Here is a 17,985-nt window from a genome sequence, read left to right as displayed (position 1 = left end):
AAGAATTATTTAAAAGAGCAACACACAAGTATCCTGCTCGTCTTCTTGTGATGAGACAGCTTTCCGAATGAGCGGTAGATTAATAAAATTGTTATGACTATTCAAAAGTGCTTAATTTATTTGAATAAATGATTTTCTATTCTATTCTATATCTGTTGACCTACGTGCTCAGTCCAGCGTCACACAATACCAACTATATTATACCAATATACGTAACTCTCACTATGTTAAATAAATATTCGAAATTTCATGCCAAAAGGTAAATACCAACCTCTTCGTTCTGAAATCAGGCCGAAAACATAATAAAATATGGCTAACGGACGAATACAAAACTGTATGACGTGACAGTTGATCACAAGCAGAACAAAAGAAGTTTTCGGCTGTGACACAATGGAAATTGTTAGTGTTGGAATACACAATAGCAACATGTAGCGGGTGCCGCGGAGCTGGTGTGGCAACATGAAGTACTCGCGAGCTGGTCTGTGGTGGCTGATCTGTATCTTGGTGCAGGTAGGTGGTAACGATGTACCACTGTTGCAGATTGAGACGATGTATATTAACAGACAAGCTGTTCTCGTGACTTCGTTCGCGTAGAATTTAATTATATTTTTCTAAAATAAAAGTAGCCTAAGTTACTCTTTTTTACATCATCTACCTGCCAAAAAGTCCCGTCAAAATCGGTCCCGCCTTTTCAGAGATTAGCCAGTACAAAATTGAAAAAAATGTTATTTTGGTGTGTACATACACCAAAATAATCATTTTTATATGCGTATAAATGTAGTAAAAAACGGCTATTTCAACATTATAAACAGACAGTCCAATTGTATTTATATGTATAGATGATTTCCTGCGATATCCTATAGAGACCAACTTGTCATGACATTACTAGAACTGGTATCTTTAGTCCAAATTACTAACCACCCCCTCCCCCTAGTTTTTATTGTATTACCATTTGTAGGTGGTGGGTGCTCTGGCCTGTAAGAGGAAGGGTGCGTGTCGTCCCCCGCGGTGTCCGGGCGGCTGCAAGCCCAAGTACTGGTGACCACAACACTCAAGTGTTGGGTTCACAAAGTACCACAGATTGACACTACTGAATTCTTTGGTTGTCAATGATGACGGTATGTATACTATGAAATGTATTCACAACACAAAACTCTATGCCACAGCATATTTTTTTGTTTTTTTAATGATGATAATGGAATGGTGTGCCCCTCTGCGCTAACTGTTTACGCTGGCGGAGCACCAGTGGAGGATGATAAAATGAATATGAGGTCAGATCAGTTAGCACATCATGGCAAGTTCACTAGGAATTTATCGCGCTGGTTTCCAGGAGAACCGCGTGGAGGTCAATCTGCCATGGTACATTGCTAACAATTATTAGTCCACATTACTAACAAATGCCTTTCCCGCCGTCACAGCGTAGCAAGAACAGTTTGTCAATAGCAAAAAGAAATTAAAAATCCGTCCGAATCCGCCGATATGGAGAAGCTCGTTCGTGTTATAATTAATAGTACTCGTATTTTGTAAATTGTTCAAAATTGAGGCAAAAGTTCAAAATGAAGCAAGAACATGTTAATAGTATCCATTTATTTTTTCTACAACGCCATCTAGTGAGCACTGGACAAAATCGGTCTGTTAATATAACTTCCTAAATAAAACCTAAAATAGACTTTAAAGCTATAATGCATAAGGTCTATTTTTAACGAATACGTATATTATTGAAAGTAAGCACAGCTAAATAGCGCCGTCTACTTTTATAACGCCATCTAGTGAGCAATAGCAATAATGTGAGCAATTCAAATTAGGTTTACTTGAATAAATAATTTTCTATTCTATTCTATTCTAATAGACGACCTATAAAAATAAAATCCCTAAATGACTATTAAAGGTCTGTTTTTATTAAAACATTTTAATTTTGTGCTCTTTGGAACGGGACAGTGCCGTTATCCTGCCATCTGTCAAGTGGTGACCGTTGCCCCCTATACGCAGCCAGTCATTTTATTATGATCGATGCTGTCTACCGGCAGATTTAACCCCCAGTACCTACTCGTAATGTCATGTTAGTTTTCTGTTGGTGTCGGTGGTGACAGTTGAGGGCGGTGGCGTGGTGCGCGTGGTGGTGGCTGATGTGTCTGGTGACGGCGGCGCTCGGCTGCAAGAAGAAGACCATCTGCCGGCCGCCGCCGGGGGGCAGGCCGGGCTGCGGCGGACGCACCAATTGATATATCCCCCTAATGACATGCTATACTCTCATTTATAAAGGTAATACCACAATACCACTACATTCCAAATGTGTTCAATAGAAATATATTGAAAAAAAATGTACCTGGAGAATTCAATTATTTAGACCTACGTTAAGCAGAGCTTGTGTTATGGGCGCCAGACAACTCATATAAATGGTTAGATTTTATTATGAATACATACATAACATACACAGAAAACCCCTAGCAGTAGTGACCGCACGCTAAACTCGTATCAGAAGATATTTTAATTGCTGTCGGACTTTCATGTAAACTGTAAAATTTAATGAATGGTGGTCGTATTTTGAAAAGGACATTTATTTACCAAGCAGATGTATCAGTCAACGGTTGAATGGGATTGCTGTAATCTGTACATGCCTTATAACTATCATTTGAAAAAAATTATTAATTGAGAGCAAGTTATATAGAATCCATAACATATATAATGAATACATCAAATAGTGATCCTCGACTACAGACTAATGTTATCATATTATTAGATTTTGTGTAACTATTTAGAAATAAAACGAATAGTAAATTTTGTATTTTTTTTATTATTTTTCTCTTAAAAAATAGGAGTGCTTACATGACTAAACCAATCAATAGTTCCTGAAACAACAAAAAGCAGTGTGTTACATTCAATAATATATAGAATACAATGCAGAAGTTGTGACCAGAGAGAGCCAATATACAGATAAATATATATTCCAAATAAATGTCACACTAAAAAGATGTTGTGACAAAATGTTATGTGCATATGCGGGACACTAGTAAATAATAAAACAATAGAACAAATGAGTCCTATATGAATATAATTGCTTAACTATTTCAGATGAGAGATATTCCTTTTACAGATAAGTCCATGTTTGCCCACTTTGTATATAATTAAGTTTTCTACTCTATTTAAAAGTGCAATAAACAATATAATATACATATATTTCTAATATATTAAATTTTGAGTCATCTGTGAGTGCTGTACCACATAACCACTAGAATGATATATCGTAGGTGGTGGTATTGGAACTCGCTGGTATGTTAAAAAAAGCAACACCCAAGTTTCTTGCTCATTCTTCTTGTGACGAGTCTGCATTCTGAATTAGTGGTAGAATAAGAAAATATGACTACTAAAAGGAAATTTGCTTTTATTGAGTTTATTTAAATAAATATTACTTCCATTTGTATGTTATGTTCATTGATAAATAATTTAATTCTTATTATTTTCAAATATACTTTTATGTTTTAAATTAATATAAGAAAATTGAATATATTTATCTTAAGGTGAATAATAGAGAGACTATTTTAATATTAATGAAGTTGGGATGTAAATTGTTAGTTATACAACTTATCTATCTACAGCTATAAAGGCAATATTAATATCACGCCTGGATCTTTCAGGTCTGAAAGCATTAAAGTCAATGACTGATTACACTTCAGAATAACATTCCACAACCATACCATAGTGTGTGTCATTCTTTATAAGATAATGATTGGTAAAGTAGAAATATAAACAAAAGAGTGGCGGGAAAGGTGATTGTTAGTAATGTGGACTGATGATCTTATTGCTAGCAATGTACCGTGTCAGGTTGACCTCCACATGATTCCCCCTGGAAACTATCGTGATAAATTCTTAGTGAATTTGTCACGATGGGCTGACTGACCTGACCTCATTGCTCATCTTATCAACCTCCACTGGTGCCCCACCAGAGTAAGCCGTTAGTGCAACATTCAATTATCATACATACAAAAGAGCGACCCTAAGACATATATCAAAACAAATTATTTTGTTATTATTTGATGTAATAGTAACAAATATTGTCAACGAGATGTGAGTACTCACTTAGTCAGTATGCCATCTTTCTTGGTCAACCTGACGATGCAGTCATCTGACTCTCCCATCCGGCGGATGGCGCCGCACACCACGTAGATCTTGGAGGAGTCGGCCGCGCGGCCCGTGGCGGGGTCCACGTCCGCGATCACCAGCTGTACCGACGCGTGGTCCTTGGCGTGGATGAGACGGTTGCTCGCAGAGCTGTACACAAATGACAATTAATAAACATTTGGCAGTCTTAGGCCTTTTCTTAACAAACATATGCAGATTTTGACAAATTAAAGAGGAAACATCACTAACATTATTGAAATTATTCCAAGTTTGAAAAAATTGCCAAGTTGAAGAGGAAATGCATGAATGGACTACAACACATTATATGTGGTTGTAGTCCCTTCATGCATAAACTAAATATCGTCTTTGGAAAGTAGACCCTCTATCCTGAGGAGATAAAAACCATAGCCTTTAAGAATATTTTTAAATCCTTGCCCCTGACCTTGTAACTTTGAGGACTACTAACTGATCTATACAGGTTGCAGTGATTCAGATAGTTTTAGCACAGAGTAATAACAAAAACATATAAACCATTAATTCATACAACCGTCCAAACATATAGCAACGTCTATCTAGAAAAATATTTTTCATATGATGAATATATTTTTATTAATACACGTAGTCATTGTAGAATTTACCCTCTTTATACATTCAAACTGACAAGCTTAATTCCCCTTTATATCCAGCAATGTACCACAAGATATATATAAATAAATTATATTATTGTTTAGAGGAACATCAAGTAAATACTGTCATATTACTTTTTTTTGTGTGCACGGCTGCACGCCTGTAAGGCAGGTTCATCTACCACACAGTAATATTGTTTGTAATCAAAATAACATCGTGAACAACCAATAATCAGACATTATGCAATAAATTTACACGAACAATTTACATTAACATTTTGGTATACCATTACAATAAACTCAAAAACGTGTAACAGATCTAACCTAAAAACTTACCATTTCCTTGGGCAATACAAATCAACGAATTCACCCGCGTCGTTCTGCATTTTGGTTTTCTGAAATAAATAATCACTTAATAATATACACTGTACACGGTATCCAGAAGAAAATTCACATTAATCACAAATTAACAAGAAACTAACCTATTTGTTGACTGGATGGCCAAACGAAAGGTAAAAGAGAAAAAAAATTAAAAGAACGAATGAAGTGATTGAACAAATTTTTTTTTTACATATCGACATTTCTAACATGGGATTCAAGCACTTTGGCCATATTTTTTTTTACACAATAAAGGAAGACATAAATAGTAAATATATTATTATTAAATAATGTATTTACTTTTTATGTCTTTTATTGTATTTTAATAATAATAATACTTCCGACTATGTATTAAAAGTTAGTATATGTAAGTTTCTTGCTCATTCTTCTTATGATGCGTTCCGAATGATTGGAAGAATTTAAAATTATAAAGATTCATATTTGTTTACACTAAGTTTATTTGAATAAAGGTTAAGTTGTTATTTCTTTTCTACTATTATCTTGATAATAAAGTGTCACTAGCGTGCAAGTAATCACTAAGATTTATTGCTCTACTCATCGGCACTTACCGGCACGCTGAATGCTTAGATTCTACTCAATGTGTTTCTGTCTAGTGAAATCCATACATAAATGTACAAATTAACGATGTAGTTTAAGAAAAGTATTTAAATACAAAATGTAAATACTTTTTTTTTTGTAATTACTGTTTCAAATGTAAAATGCCAAAAAGTTTTGTATATGAAATGCTTATTGTATGAAATGGTATTGTTGTTATGAAAGAGAATTCTCTTTTATAGTTATAAAATAATATTAATCTCAGGACAATTCTCTTTTATAGTTATAAAATAAAATACATACATATATATATGTGGCTCTATTATCGCGCGGCACAATTCATACAATCACTTTCTTGTACATACCATTGTAAATATTTCGTAATTATAAATATGTACATAACAACAATCTGCTCATCATTTCACCTTCTTCTTTCCCGTGGGCACTAGATAAACATAAATAATAGCGGTAACAATAAAAACGCTAAATATATATATATATGTGTGGCGAATTAACTATTATCGCGCGCTTTCACGCCAAAACTACCCGATTTAAATGCCAGATAGTCTAGACTCTGACAAACGCGAAAAAAGGGTAGAATAAAAGATTGTATGGAAGAATCGTCATTTTTGAAGCTAAACGATGAAATTTTTTTATTTGACTTTTATTGGGTTAGGTCATTAAATATTTACGTGGTAAAAACTTGAAACTTATTTGTGAGGCTGCTAATTAAATATACATAAATATGAAACAAAGTTTTTAAATTTTATATTTATAATGTCCAAATATGTGTTAATAAATGATAAAAAACTTGAAGCTCAGCTAAATATTTACTGAGTCCGTTGATTAAATATAAATAAATATCCATTATAAGTTTGTAAAAATTTTAAATATCCCGAAAGTTTTTATGTAAAAATATATAAGCCGTTTCAGGTTGGTGATGAAATATGAATAAATATGACATTCAAAGTTTGTAATAATTTTATCCTTAAGGGGGTAAAATCAAATAGGGGCTCAAAGATTTTATATAAATTCATGATTTTTTAAACTAGAATGATGAAACCGTTTTCATTGACTTTTTTGGGTTTATTTATTAAATCCCTCACTAATATTATAACTCTCGATCTCGTTTACATGCCAAAACTACTGAGCCGATTTAAATGAAATTTGGAACACGTAATCTAGACTCTGAGAATGGATATAGGGTACTTTATAATGTAGAAAATGGATGTAAGGGGATTGAAAGGGTAGGTGCAAGGGTGTATGGATATATCGCAATTTTCAAAGCCTGAAACTGAATTTTAGGCTGTTGATTAAATATAAATAAAGAAAATGGGTTGTAAGTAATTTACTTAAATTGACGAAGCTGTTTAATTTTTAGCGTAAATATATATTAAGAACAAGATTTTACGTGTCGTATTGACGTGTCGTATAAAGACAGCTATTGACGTGTCGTATAAAGGCAGCTATTGACGTGTCGTATAAAGACATATTGACGTGTCGTATAAAGACAGTTATTGACGTGTCGTATAAAGGCAGCTATTGACGTGTCGTATAAAGACAGCTATTGACGTGTCGTATAAAGGCAGCTATTGACGTGTCGTATAAAGATAGCTATTGACGTGTCGTATAAAGATAGCTATTGACGTGTCGTATAAAGGCAGCTATTGACGTGTCGTATAAAGGCAGCTATTGACGTGTCGTATAAAGACAGCTATTGACGTGTCGTATAAAGACAGTTATTGACGTGTCGTATTATTATTGACGTGTCGCGGCCCGTTCGTATATAGGTGGCTATTGACGTATCGTATAAAGATAGTTATAAGGATATGAAAGATTTTTTTTTTTTTTGAAGCTACGTAATCTTTGGCTTTTATTGGGTTAGGTCATTAAATATTTACGCGGTATAAGCAAATACACATATATTATACATTATACATAATATAAACGTATTGAAACAATTTTGAATATTTTTTTTTACAAAGGTATTGAAACAATTTTGAATACAAAATAAATTATTTGGATAAGGATTAATAAATACGTATGAATAACATGTACAACGCGACGTTATTGTTTCTATATCTGTAACTTTATTAAATTTGTAATATCTATTGAATGGAGTAGACGATTTGAACAATTCAAAAAGTAATATACACAAGTTGAACAGTTTTGAAAACAATAGGATTTATTTAGATAAGGATTTAAACAGACGTATGAATAACATGGTGTAATTTTGATCGGTATTTGTATCAACTTTTAAAATGTAAAAAGTGGTTATTGTAACATAACGATGATAGTTGGACATATAGCAAGTTTTTAGTAGTTATTGATATGTTCTTCAATATTGTAGAACATACTTCTGTTCTATCACCAACAGTTACTATATTATTATAGGCTATTAATATAGGCGGTTAGAGTTATATTATAGCATTTTTTTTTTTACTCGTTGTGTTACGTTACTTAAGTTTTAGTAAGGATTCCCAATATTTTCTAGCAATAAATATAGCCTATGGTACTCAGCGTGAAAGTAGCTTTTTTTTTAATGGTGAAAGAATTTTTTTTTTTTAAGAATCGGCAAAGTAGTTTCTGAGTTTATCCATTACAAACATACATGTAAACATACACACAGTAATACAAATCTTTCCTCTTTATAATATTAGTATACTTCAGCATGGGATCAAGTAATCCAAGCCCGTAAACTGGAATGGTCGTCCACCAGCCGTCAGTCTCTCGAGAATTCCCGGGAAATCGTTGGGTTTTGTTCCCGGGAAAAAGTCGAGAACTCGAGAAATCAAGTACCTATATAGAAATTAATTTGCCGTTTGGCGGCGCAATAATTCAAGATATTAAGGTTTTCTTTCATGTAATTTTTTTTTGGCTTACAGAAACTATTTTTGTTTATAAGTTTAAGGTAGATTTTTTCTAAATAACCAGCCAAAAATGGTGCTGTCATTATAAATATAAGTCTGAATAATATTAGGTCCTAACATATGAAAGTGGTGTTTTGTAAGGGAGTAACCTGAAGTATTTTTTACATGTTTATTTAATCAAACTTGTATTTCTATTTATGCACTTTTGCCATCTCATAGGTCACTTCATTGTCACTGAAAAAAACATTTGAACGGGAACATTTGGACATTCAATAAAATCTTTGTCTTTGGACTGCCCCATCGGATTTGAATTTTTTCCTAATCAGTTATCCAAATTTCGAAAAAAATGGTAATCTGTTGGATCAAAGTCCAGGGAGCAATTGTAAAGTCTCGGACATTACAATTGAATCTCTTCTAATTTGGTAATGTCAGTTGTGCAGTGTGTGGTCTAGCGTTGTCCTGAGCAGCAGTAGCCTACGGCGATTGACATCGGTTGTCTTCCATTATGGTTTCTCAATTGCTGACAACACACATCTGCCGTAATTATCTGGCCAGATTTAAGAAAGCTGAAGTGAACAACACCGGAACTAGTCCACTAAACGCTCTTTTTTTGGGTCAATGCTTGGGGCAGGATTTGGTACCTTCATGCGATGAGCGTTTCCAATTATCATACAAGATCCACATCATCACAGGTAATGATTCGATTTAAAATCCCTTTATTATTATGCCGGTTGACTAATGTAACGCAGCAGTCTACACGCGTTTGTCGATCGAAACGCGAATTGTCTACTCAATTTATGAGGGACCCATCTTTTAAGCTTTTTCACCCTCCCAGTTTGCTACAAGTGGATTAATACAGTTTTGTCACTAACACTGCAACCTGCAACTAACTCGGACGTGGTTTGCGATGGATCTGCTATCACAATAGCCTTCAATTCTTCATTACCAACCTCGGACTCCAGTACGGGGATTGTTTTGCAGGTCGAAATTTCCAGAACGAAAACGTTGGAACCAAAAATGTTTTGTTGAAGATACACATCATTAATCCTTCGAGCCGTTTCTGCAGCACTAGTGCCATGGCGGAACTCGTATGTACTTGTAAATGACGCGATATTTTAAGTTTTCCATTTTGTAAGTTGAGTGACCCAAAGAAAAAACCAAGCATATTTATTACGGTTTTCGAAAAACAACAGGAGATATACCAAAGAGGAGATATTTAAGATCAATGTGGCCAGTATGACAAAACGCTAATTTCATATACATTAATTTCCTACAGGAAATTAATATATTTCAGTATTTAAAAAAAAATTTGTTTATTCATAATATGTATAATGTTTTTAAATATAACTACTCAATAAAAATTTTATAATTAATTTTATAGTTAAATTTTATATTTAATATTTAACAAAAAATGCAGTGGTTTTCGTCTCAAATGAAACCACTGAGTTTTTTGACATTATTGGAACCAAATAATATGAGAAAACGTACGTAAATGTAAATTTCTCGACAACCCGAGAAGACCCGAGAAATTAACCTCGAGAATTCTCGAGACCCGAGAAATTGAAAAGCTCGAGAAATCATGAACCCTAGGCGTCACGTGCACGACCCTTTAGGCAGCGTCATAATCTCGCAATATTTTCGTCGTCGCTATAATCCCATAAGTATGTTGTCGAATTGTACTGTGACTATAGAACAATGCCCAATCTTCACCGCTGTACATAGGCAACTCTTTTGTGCATGTCTAGCTGGCTAAGAGTTTGGACATATCATTCTCTAGTTTACATGAACAGTTATGTGGCGATTGCGGAATGTGTTGTGGTACGGTTTGTATGACAGGCTGTGTCTGAGGATTACTATTGACGGCCATTGGCATGGTCTGAGGCATACTGTCGTGATGTATCATACCTGATGTTGTAGGCAGGTGCAGCGATTCGCGGGACGGATATCTGCTAGGCGTGATGCAGTCGTCTTCGTCTTCCAGCGCCTGTGATCTTATTGCAAGTCTCTCTTCAATCAGTTTGGTCTGTACTAAGGCGCGCTCTTCTGCGGCTTGTAGTTGCAGTTGTAGGAGTTGTTGTCGTCTTACCACACTCGATGTTGACACATTGGACCGAGCGGACGGTGTAGGTGAGGGCTGGCGGCTACTGTGGGCGGACTGTCGGTCGTGTTCACGTCGTGGTCAGCAGTAGCATGCAGCGCCGTCGGTATTGTCGTCATCTTCGCTTGTCTTCATGTCCGCAACATAGGTTAGTTGAAGATTGTCGCGAAGGACGACTAGAACGGTCTGCTTGTCGGCCGACCGTTAAGATTGTCGTCGTTAATGAAAGAGAGCGTGTTTTATAATGTAAAATATAATTTGTCAAAATTCTACATAGTCCTTATAAACAATGTGTGCCTACACTTGTAATATTCTGTGGACACTTGAGACCCTTCCAGAGTTTACGTCTCCACTAACATATATATGTCGATTTAAGTTAAGTGTAAAATCAGTCTACGTCCCGACGTCGCGTCGACTGTAAGTGCGTTATGCATAAACAATGTAGCACACTACCAATAAACTTATTAGTGAACAAACGAATAGTACAATTATTTCACCTGTATACTGACTGACTACCTACATAGAAACGAAACGAAACGAAACGAAACGAAACGAAACGAAACGAAACGAAACGAAACGAAACGAAACGAAACGAAACGAAACGAAACGAAACGAAACGAAACGAAACGAAACGAAACGAAACGAAACGAAACGAAACGAAACGAAACGAAACGAAACGAAACGAAACGAAACGAAACGAAACGAAACGAAACGAAACGAAACGAAACGAAACGAAACGAAACGAAACGAAACGAAACGAAACGAAACGAAACGAAACGAAACGAAACGAAACGAAACGAAACGAAACGAAACGAAACGAAACGAAACGAAACGAAACGAAACGAAACGAAACGAAACGAAACGAAACGAAACGAAACGAAACGGAACGAAACGAAACGAAACGAAACGAAACTAAACGAAACGAAACGAAACGAAACGAAACGAAATGAAACGAAACGAAACGAAACGAAACGAAACGAAACGAAACGAAACGAAACGAAACGAAACGAAACGAAACGAAACGAAACGAAACGGAACGAAACGGAACGAAACGGAACGAAACGAACGAAATGAACGAAATGAACGAAACGGAACGAAACGGAACGAAACGGAACGAAACGGAACGAAACGGAACGAAACGAAACGAAACGAAACGAAACGAAACGAAAAGAAACGAAACGAATCGAAACCTAACGAAACGAAACGAAACGCAACGAAACGAAACGAAATGAAACGAAATGAAACGAAATGAAATGAAATGAAATGAAATGAAATGAAATGAAACGAAATGAAATGAAACGAAACGAAACGAAACAAAACAAAACGAAACGAAATGAAACGAAACGAAACGAAACGAAACGAAACGAAACGAAACGAAACGAAACGAAACGAAACGAAACGAAATGAAACGAAACGAAACGAAACGAAACGAAACGAAACGAAACGAAACGAAACGAAACGAAACGAAACGAAACGAAACGAAACGAAACGAAACGAAACGAAACGAAACGAAACGAAACGAAACGAAACGAAACGAAACGAAACGAAACGAAACGAAACGAAACGAAACGAAACGAAACGAAACGAAACGAAACGAAACGAAACGAAACGAAACGAAACGAAACGAAACGAAACGAAACGAAACGAAACGAAACGAAACGAAACGAAACGAAACGAAACGAAACGAAACGAAACGAAACGAAACGAAACGAAACGAAACGAAACGAAACGAAACGAAACGAAACGAAACGAAACGAAACGAAACGAAACGAAACGAAACACATCACACTGTCTAATGTATATGCACAGATTCGTTCATAATAATAATACTAATACTAAGAATAATGTCAGTCCAAGGTCGCATAACCCTCCCCCCCACCTTCCTCGAGAGTACACTAACAATAACAGACCACCCTAACACACCACCACATTTCCAATGCAATACTTGGCATAAGCACATAAATATACAGTAGGATAGCACTATTGCATAAAAGATGGCGCCACTAGCAACTTTAGAAGGCGATGTAATTTCGTTGTAACAATTCTATTTAATACAGAGAGAACAAATTAAACCTCCGGTTAGGTTAGGTTAGGTTAGGTTAGGTTGGAGTCGCGTTCGAGACGCGGTGGCGAGCGGACGTGTTTTCGTTGCTCCGTGTGCCGCTGGGACCGCGCGCACCGCCGACCCCGGACCGCGTCGCCCGCCTAACTAGCGGCGCCGTAGTGACGTCACGTTAGATAACGCCGTGTAAACAGGTTCTAACCTGTTTCACGGCGCGAGAGTTATTGTGTGTACAGTGAGTGTTGGTGAAAACCACTAAGATGGATGCATCGGAAGAAGGTAAGCTCCTAGACAAACTGCGACTCCTGTCTAGTGTTGAGCAGCGGCTTCAAGCTGCAGGGACGGAAACACAGGTTAGTGGGACATATAAGTCGTTACTAGACCATGTAATAAGTGAGGTGAAGTTGTGTGAGGACAAAGTGATGAGTGTCTGGCGTAGGATGGACTCTGAAACCAGTACCATCGAGAGGAATGCATCGGCGCCAGAAACCGTTACTCATGTTTCGGAAAGTATGGCTGAACTGATGACAGGGATTTTAGATCTCTTTGCGAGCGTAAAGAAAGTCTCGATAGGGATGAAAATAGCGAGGAAGAAACGCGCTATAAAAGTGCGTTTATGTGAGGTGGAGTCGCGTGGTAGCATGGCGGCCCCGGAGCGAGCGTCGGATGACGTCACGCACCGGGTTGCGGCCTGCTTATCGCCCGACCCCCCGTACTATGAGGACGATGTGTTATCGAGAAGAATCGAGGTCGCTCTTGATGCCCGCCTCGCGGTGCTCGAGCGACTCGCTTCAGAGAGGAGAGCCTGCTCGGCGGGCGCGGCGGTCGGCACCGCGACCGACGCGGCGGGACTCGCGCCCGCCGCGACGGCGCCGTGCCAGGCTCCGTGCCAGGCACCGGGCAAGGTCAACGCGGCGGCCGGGGCGACGGCATCGGAGCCCGCCCCGCGGGCGCCGCGTAAGAAGAGGCAGACTTCTAGGCGGCGTGCCCGCTCCCCGGCCGACGAGTCCCCCCCCGCCTCGGCGGCCGCGGCGGCCTCGAAGGACTCGGGTGCTCGGGTGCCCGCTGAGAGTGAATGGACGGTAGTGACCCGGCGTCGCGCTCGACGCCCGGGCCCATGTGAAGGAACGCCTACCGTTATACGGGATAGTGCTGTTACCGGGACTTATGGAGGTAAGCCGCCCATTTGGGACAGTGTTGTTAAGTGCTACCGCTGCCTGCGGCCTGGCCACGTGGCGCGTGTGTGCACGATGAAGGTGGACTATGGTGGCCGGTGCTTCCGCTGCGGCCGGAGAAGGCATAAAGCCTCTTCCTGTGTTGCGGCGGCGCGCTGCCTCCATTGTGTGGAGTATGGCTACAACCATACGAACCACATCGTGTGGGACGCGAAGTGTCGCGCCAAGAGAGACCGCGCTACTGTGCGGAACAATGTGACGCTTGCAGAGAAGGGCACTACGTGTCCGCCTGCCAGCGAAGGGGCTGTCTAGTCGTCGCACGACTGGAGCTCCCTGTGCTCCGCTCTTGCCTGGCGTCCGCAAGGATGATCGGCAGAGCGGTGTAGTGGCTCCTTATGAGCACCGGGCTGAGGCCCGATGAGTGTGTGTTGCCCCCCCTTAAAAAGGGGAGCCCCCGGGCGCGGTGGTGGCGACGCCGCTGTGTCCGGAGTGAGAGAAGGTGCGATCCCGGGGAACGCATGGCGACCCGGGGTATGTATGTTTGTTGGGGTGTGTTTAAACAACCCCTAGTGAGTAAGCCACGAGCCGTTCCCTAAGGCGGCCCGGTGGCCAGACCACCAACGGCTGAATCTGGTCGCTGTTGGTGTGTCTGTGAGAGAGTCCCCGACCCGTGTCGGGGCACCGGGCGGCAGGCGGTGTTGCTGTTCCACCGCCTTGCGCCCGGCGTGGAGGGGGGCGGAGGGTGCTTGCACCCGAAGTCCCAACCTAGACACTCGGGGCGGCGGATGTAGGGGCATCCTAAGCTCCAAGGAGGAGAGTGATCAGAGGAGGGTGGGCGCGGAGTGGTCCCCGCGCCCGCATCCGAGCGGCTCCTTCAGTGGAGACCCGCGGCCGGCATGCGGACGAATGCTTCGGCGGACCCGCATGACGGCGCTTTCACGCGGTTGTAAAGGAGGAACACCGGGGGTTTTGGTGGGTCGGATTCGTCCAGTCCCACAGTATTCGTCCGCTCCCCTTCATAAAGGCGGACGTTTCGGTACTGAAACCTTTCCCCTCGAAAAAAAAAAAAAAAAAAAAAAAAAAAAAAAAAAAAAAAAAAAGGTTAAAAAAGGTTAGGTTAGGTTAGGTTAGGTTAGGTTAGGTTAGGTTAGGTTAGGTTAGGTTAGGTTAGGTTAGGTTAGGTTAGGTTAGGTTAGGTTAGGTTAGGTTGGGGCGTGTGGTCGGGCAACCTCCTAGTATGGGCCTGCCATTGGGAGGCTTCCCCATCCTCGTGGATACGTCCGCGGGGAACGGTGGCCGAGCAATGGTTTGGTTCTGGTACGCCCCGGGCGGGATAGTAGACGTTCCTTCGGGATACGGCTACTATGTCGGCCAGTAGCCCGGCGAGTAGGGGATGGACAAATACCATCGGCGTCCATCCAATGAAGTCGGTAGTTCGGAAGCTCCTAAGCCTCGGTTCAGCCGAGGACACCGGAGCCCGATCAAACCGTTCAGCAGGGGGTGTGTGCTGCTTCTGGCACATGCCCGTGTACATAAACGTACATTCTGCGTTGTACATATTGTGATGTCCAAATGTTCAATGTTGTAAATAGTCCTGTGTTTGTTATCGTCGTCGTCGTTCTTGCACTGGTTTTCATCGGTAACTCTGTCGTCGTCTACTTTGCATGTTACGACGACGATGTATTAGTGTTGTGTGTTCGTCGTCGTCTGCGACGTAGCTTGCCTCCTCCTCATGCCCTCTACTAGCTAGAGGGACACGAAGGAGTGAGACTGGTCGGGCCCGGTGGGTGCTTCACTGCGCAGCCGGGCAGGCACACTCGTGCCACCGATCGCAAACCGTAACCCTGACGCTAGGTGTTGGTGTCATGTCTATCAGCCTAGTTAGTCAGGAACGGGGGCCTTGGCTTTACCGCCCGGGCCGCGAGGAGACAACCTCTTTAAAAAATTCGTCCACTCTAAGGTCTACGTGCCGAGGGAGTGCCTAGTGGTGGCAGGGGCGTTAAACCTGTCGCTAGCGTAAAACCCGGGAGTACCTGTCGCCCTCCCGGCGTACAAGACCGTAGGCAGTAGCAGGGGGCCACGCTGCCTACGCAACCTATCCCCCTCACTCGTGGGAACAATATGGAAAACTTGAAATCAACTAAACAGGTAGTGCAGGTGAGGGATTCGGAGGATTCCGAATCGAGTAGTATGGAATCGGCTCGCTCAGAAGCGGGATCGCCGATCAAAGAAGCGCGGGCTATGCGGCCAAAACCAGCGCGGAGAGGGAGAGGTAGACCCCCAACAACTGGGGACTACGTAGGGCTGGCCAATGCCAAAAAGGCGTTGGTCGAAGCCCAAAAACAGATGCTCCATACAGAAGCTGAAAAAGAGCTTCTAGCGGAGGCGAGGGCGGCCAGGCTGAGCAAGGTGACTTTAGATGGGGCTAACACCAACCCCAGTGACGTCACAGTAGAGGCCCTGAATAGACAAGTCCTTAAAAATATTCAGGTGGTGCTCAGCGTGGCCTCGAAGTCCAAGAACTTGAAAGGGACCTTCGTGAGTGCCCTCAAGGAGGCGGCGGCGTCTATCAGCGAGGCTGCTACGGTCCTCGCCAAAAGAACGGCCAACGAGGAAACCGAGCACCTCAGGGCAAAAAATTCTCGACTTGAGGAAGAAGTCCAAACCCTCCGAAAACAGGTCGAGAACCTTCAAGCCCAAGTCGCCCAAATTAAGGCGGAATGCGAGCAGTACTCCCGGGCGCAGTTGAACCAAGCGAGCCCAATAGAGCACGAAGATTTGAGGCGCACAATAGCAGACGAAGTGGCACGCGTCATCCAACTCCGGTTTGACGCCTGGGAGGCAAGACAACCACAGGTGATGCAGCCATTAGTTGTAGCAAGAGAAGTCGAAGAGGTCCCAACGCAAGATCTAGGGACCGCCGATCTAAATGATCCGTCCCCGCCCTCAGCTACAACAAAGACAAAGGCGAAGAAGAAAAAGAAGAAGGAGCAAAAGGCGGTACAATCGCAGGCTGCCCCCCTTAAAAAGACAGGTCCTGGATCTGGATCCCGAAAACCCGCCTCCACCACGGAAACTTGGTCAACCGTGGTCAAAAAGAACGGGCGCACCAAGGGCTTACCAGAGAAGGCGGGCCCTTCGGGAACCCAGGGAAAGAAGAAAAAGGGGGCACCTTCCCCCAGCAAATTAAAAGCTCCCCGCTCCGCGGCAGTAGTCCTCGCCTTACCTCCGGAAGCGGAAATGGCGGGAACTAACTACGCCGCCATCCTCAGGGAGGCAAAATCTAAAATAGACCTCCCCTCCCTGGGAATAGAAGAAGTCCGCTTCAAATCTGCGGCGACTGGGGCGAGGATCTTAGAGATCCCAGGCGCCCAGAGCGGGGATAAGGCGGATGCTTTGGCAGCCAAGCTCCGAGAAGTGCTGAGAGAAAACGGGGTTCAGGTCTCCAGGCCCACAAAGACTGCAGAAATGCGGATAATGGGCCTGGATGACTCTGTTACCCTGGAAGATGTTACGGAGGCGGTAGCAAGGGATGGTGGCTGTACACCCGGGGAAGTTAAAGCAGGCGAGATCCGCATTAACCCCTCGGGTCTCGGTACATGTTGGGTGCGGGCCCCGGTTCTTGTAGTAAAAAGGATCACAACGGCTGCCCGCATCCGCATTGGTTGGGTGTCGGCCCCGGTTGAGCTTCTGAAACAGAGGCCACTGCGATGCTATAAGTGCCTACAAAGTGGGCACGTAAGAACAAGGTGCCCGCACGAGGGGGACCGCAGTGGCCTCTGCTACAGATGTAGCAAGCCCGGCCATAAATCCGTCGGCTGTACAGCGGCGCCAAATTGCGCGATCTGCCGCGACGCAGGGAAACCGGCGGAACATTGGCTGGGTAGTAAGAACTGCTCTCAGGGAAGGCAAAAAGCGAAGAAGGGGCCGGCACCCGCACCTCCCGCGGCTGCTGCCACCGTAACATCGAACAGTTACGAGGGGTTGGGAGAAGAAACGGCCACCTAAATGGCTCCTCGTCCCCTCCGTCTCCTTCAGGCGAATACGAACCACTCGGCCGCTGCACAAGACCTGCTCCTCCAGAGTGCGGCTGAGTGGCTCG

General features: G+C 42.0%; 1 protein-coding gene across 2 annotated transcripts; it reads right to left on the bottom strand.

Moving 5' to 3' along the window:
* Nucleotides 1-2,774: 2,774 nt before the first annotated feature.
* Nucleotides 2,775-5,280, bottom strand: LOC131852255 (small ribosomal subunit protein eS21). 2 transcript variants are annotated; one of them, XM_059202907.1, is made up of 4 exons: nucleotides 5,228-5,280; nucleotides 5,082-5,140; nucleotides 4,078-4,269; nucleotides 2,775-2,849 (listed from the first exon to the last, which is right to left on the bottom strand). In XM_059202907.1, exons 2-4 carry the CDS (start codon nucleotides 5,129-5,131, stop codon nucleotides 2,840-2,842), a joined length of 252 nt encoding a protein of 83 aa, XP_059058890.1. In that variant the 5' UTR covers nucleotides 5,132-5,140; nucleotides 5,228-5,280; the 3' UTR covers nucleotides 2,775-2,839. The 2 variants fall into 2 exon arrangements, with proteins under 2 accessions (XP_059058890.1, XP_059058891.1); XM_059202908.1 differs by lacking the exon at nucleotides 2,775-2,849 and having other exon boundaries at nucleotides 4,074-4,269.
* Between the last annotated feature and the right edge of the window lie 12,705 nt (nucleotides 5,281-17,985).

Source organism: Achroia grisella, unplaced genomic scaffold, assembly GCF_030625045.1.
Source record: "Achroia grisella isolate CSIRO2021 unplaced genomic scaffold, CSIRO_AGI_Agris_v1 utg841, whole genome shotgun sequence".
NCBI lineage: Eukaryota > Metazoa > Arthropoda > Insecta > Lepidoptera > Pyralidae > Achroia > Achroia grisella.
Note: the sequence above shows the minus strand (reverse complement) of the source record. Positions and strands in the feature narration are given on the sequence as shown.

Coding starts and splice junctions, on each gene's coding strand:
- LOC131852255 (XM_059202907.1), bottom strand. CDS start 5,131: ATGCAGAACGACGCGGGTGAATTCGTTGATTTGTATTGCCCAAGGAAA. Junction 4,270..5,081: donor TTGTATTGCCCAAGGAAATG/GTAAGTTTTTAG, acceptor ATTTGTGTACAG/CTCTGCGAGCAACCGTCTCA.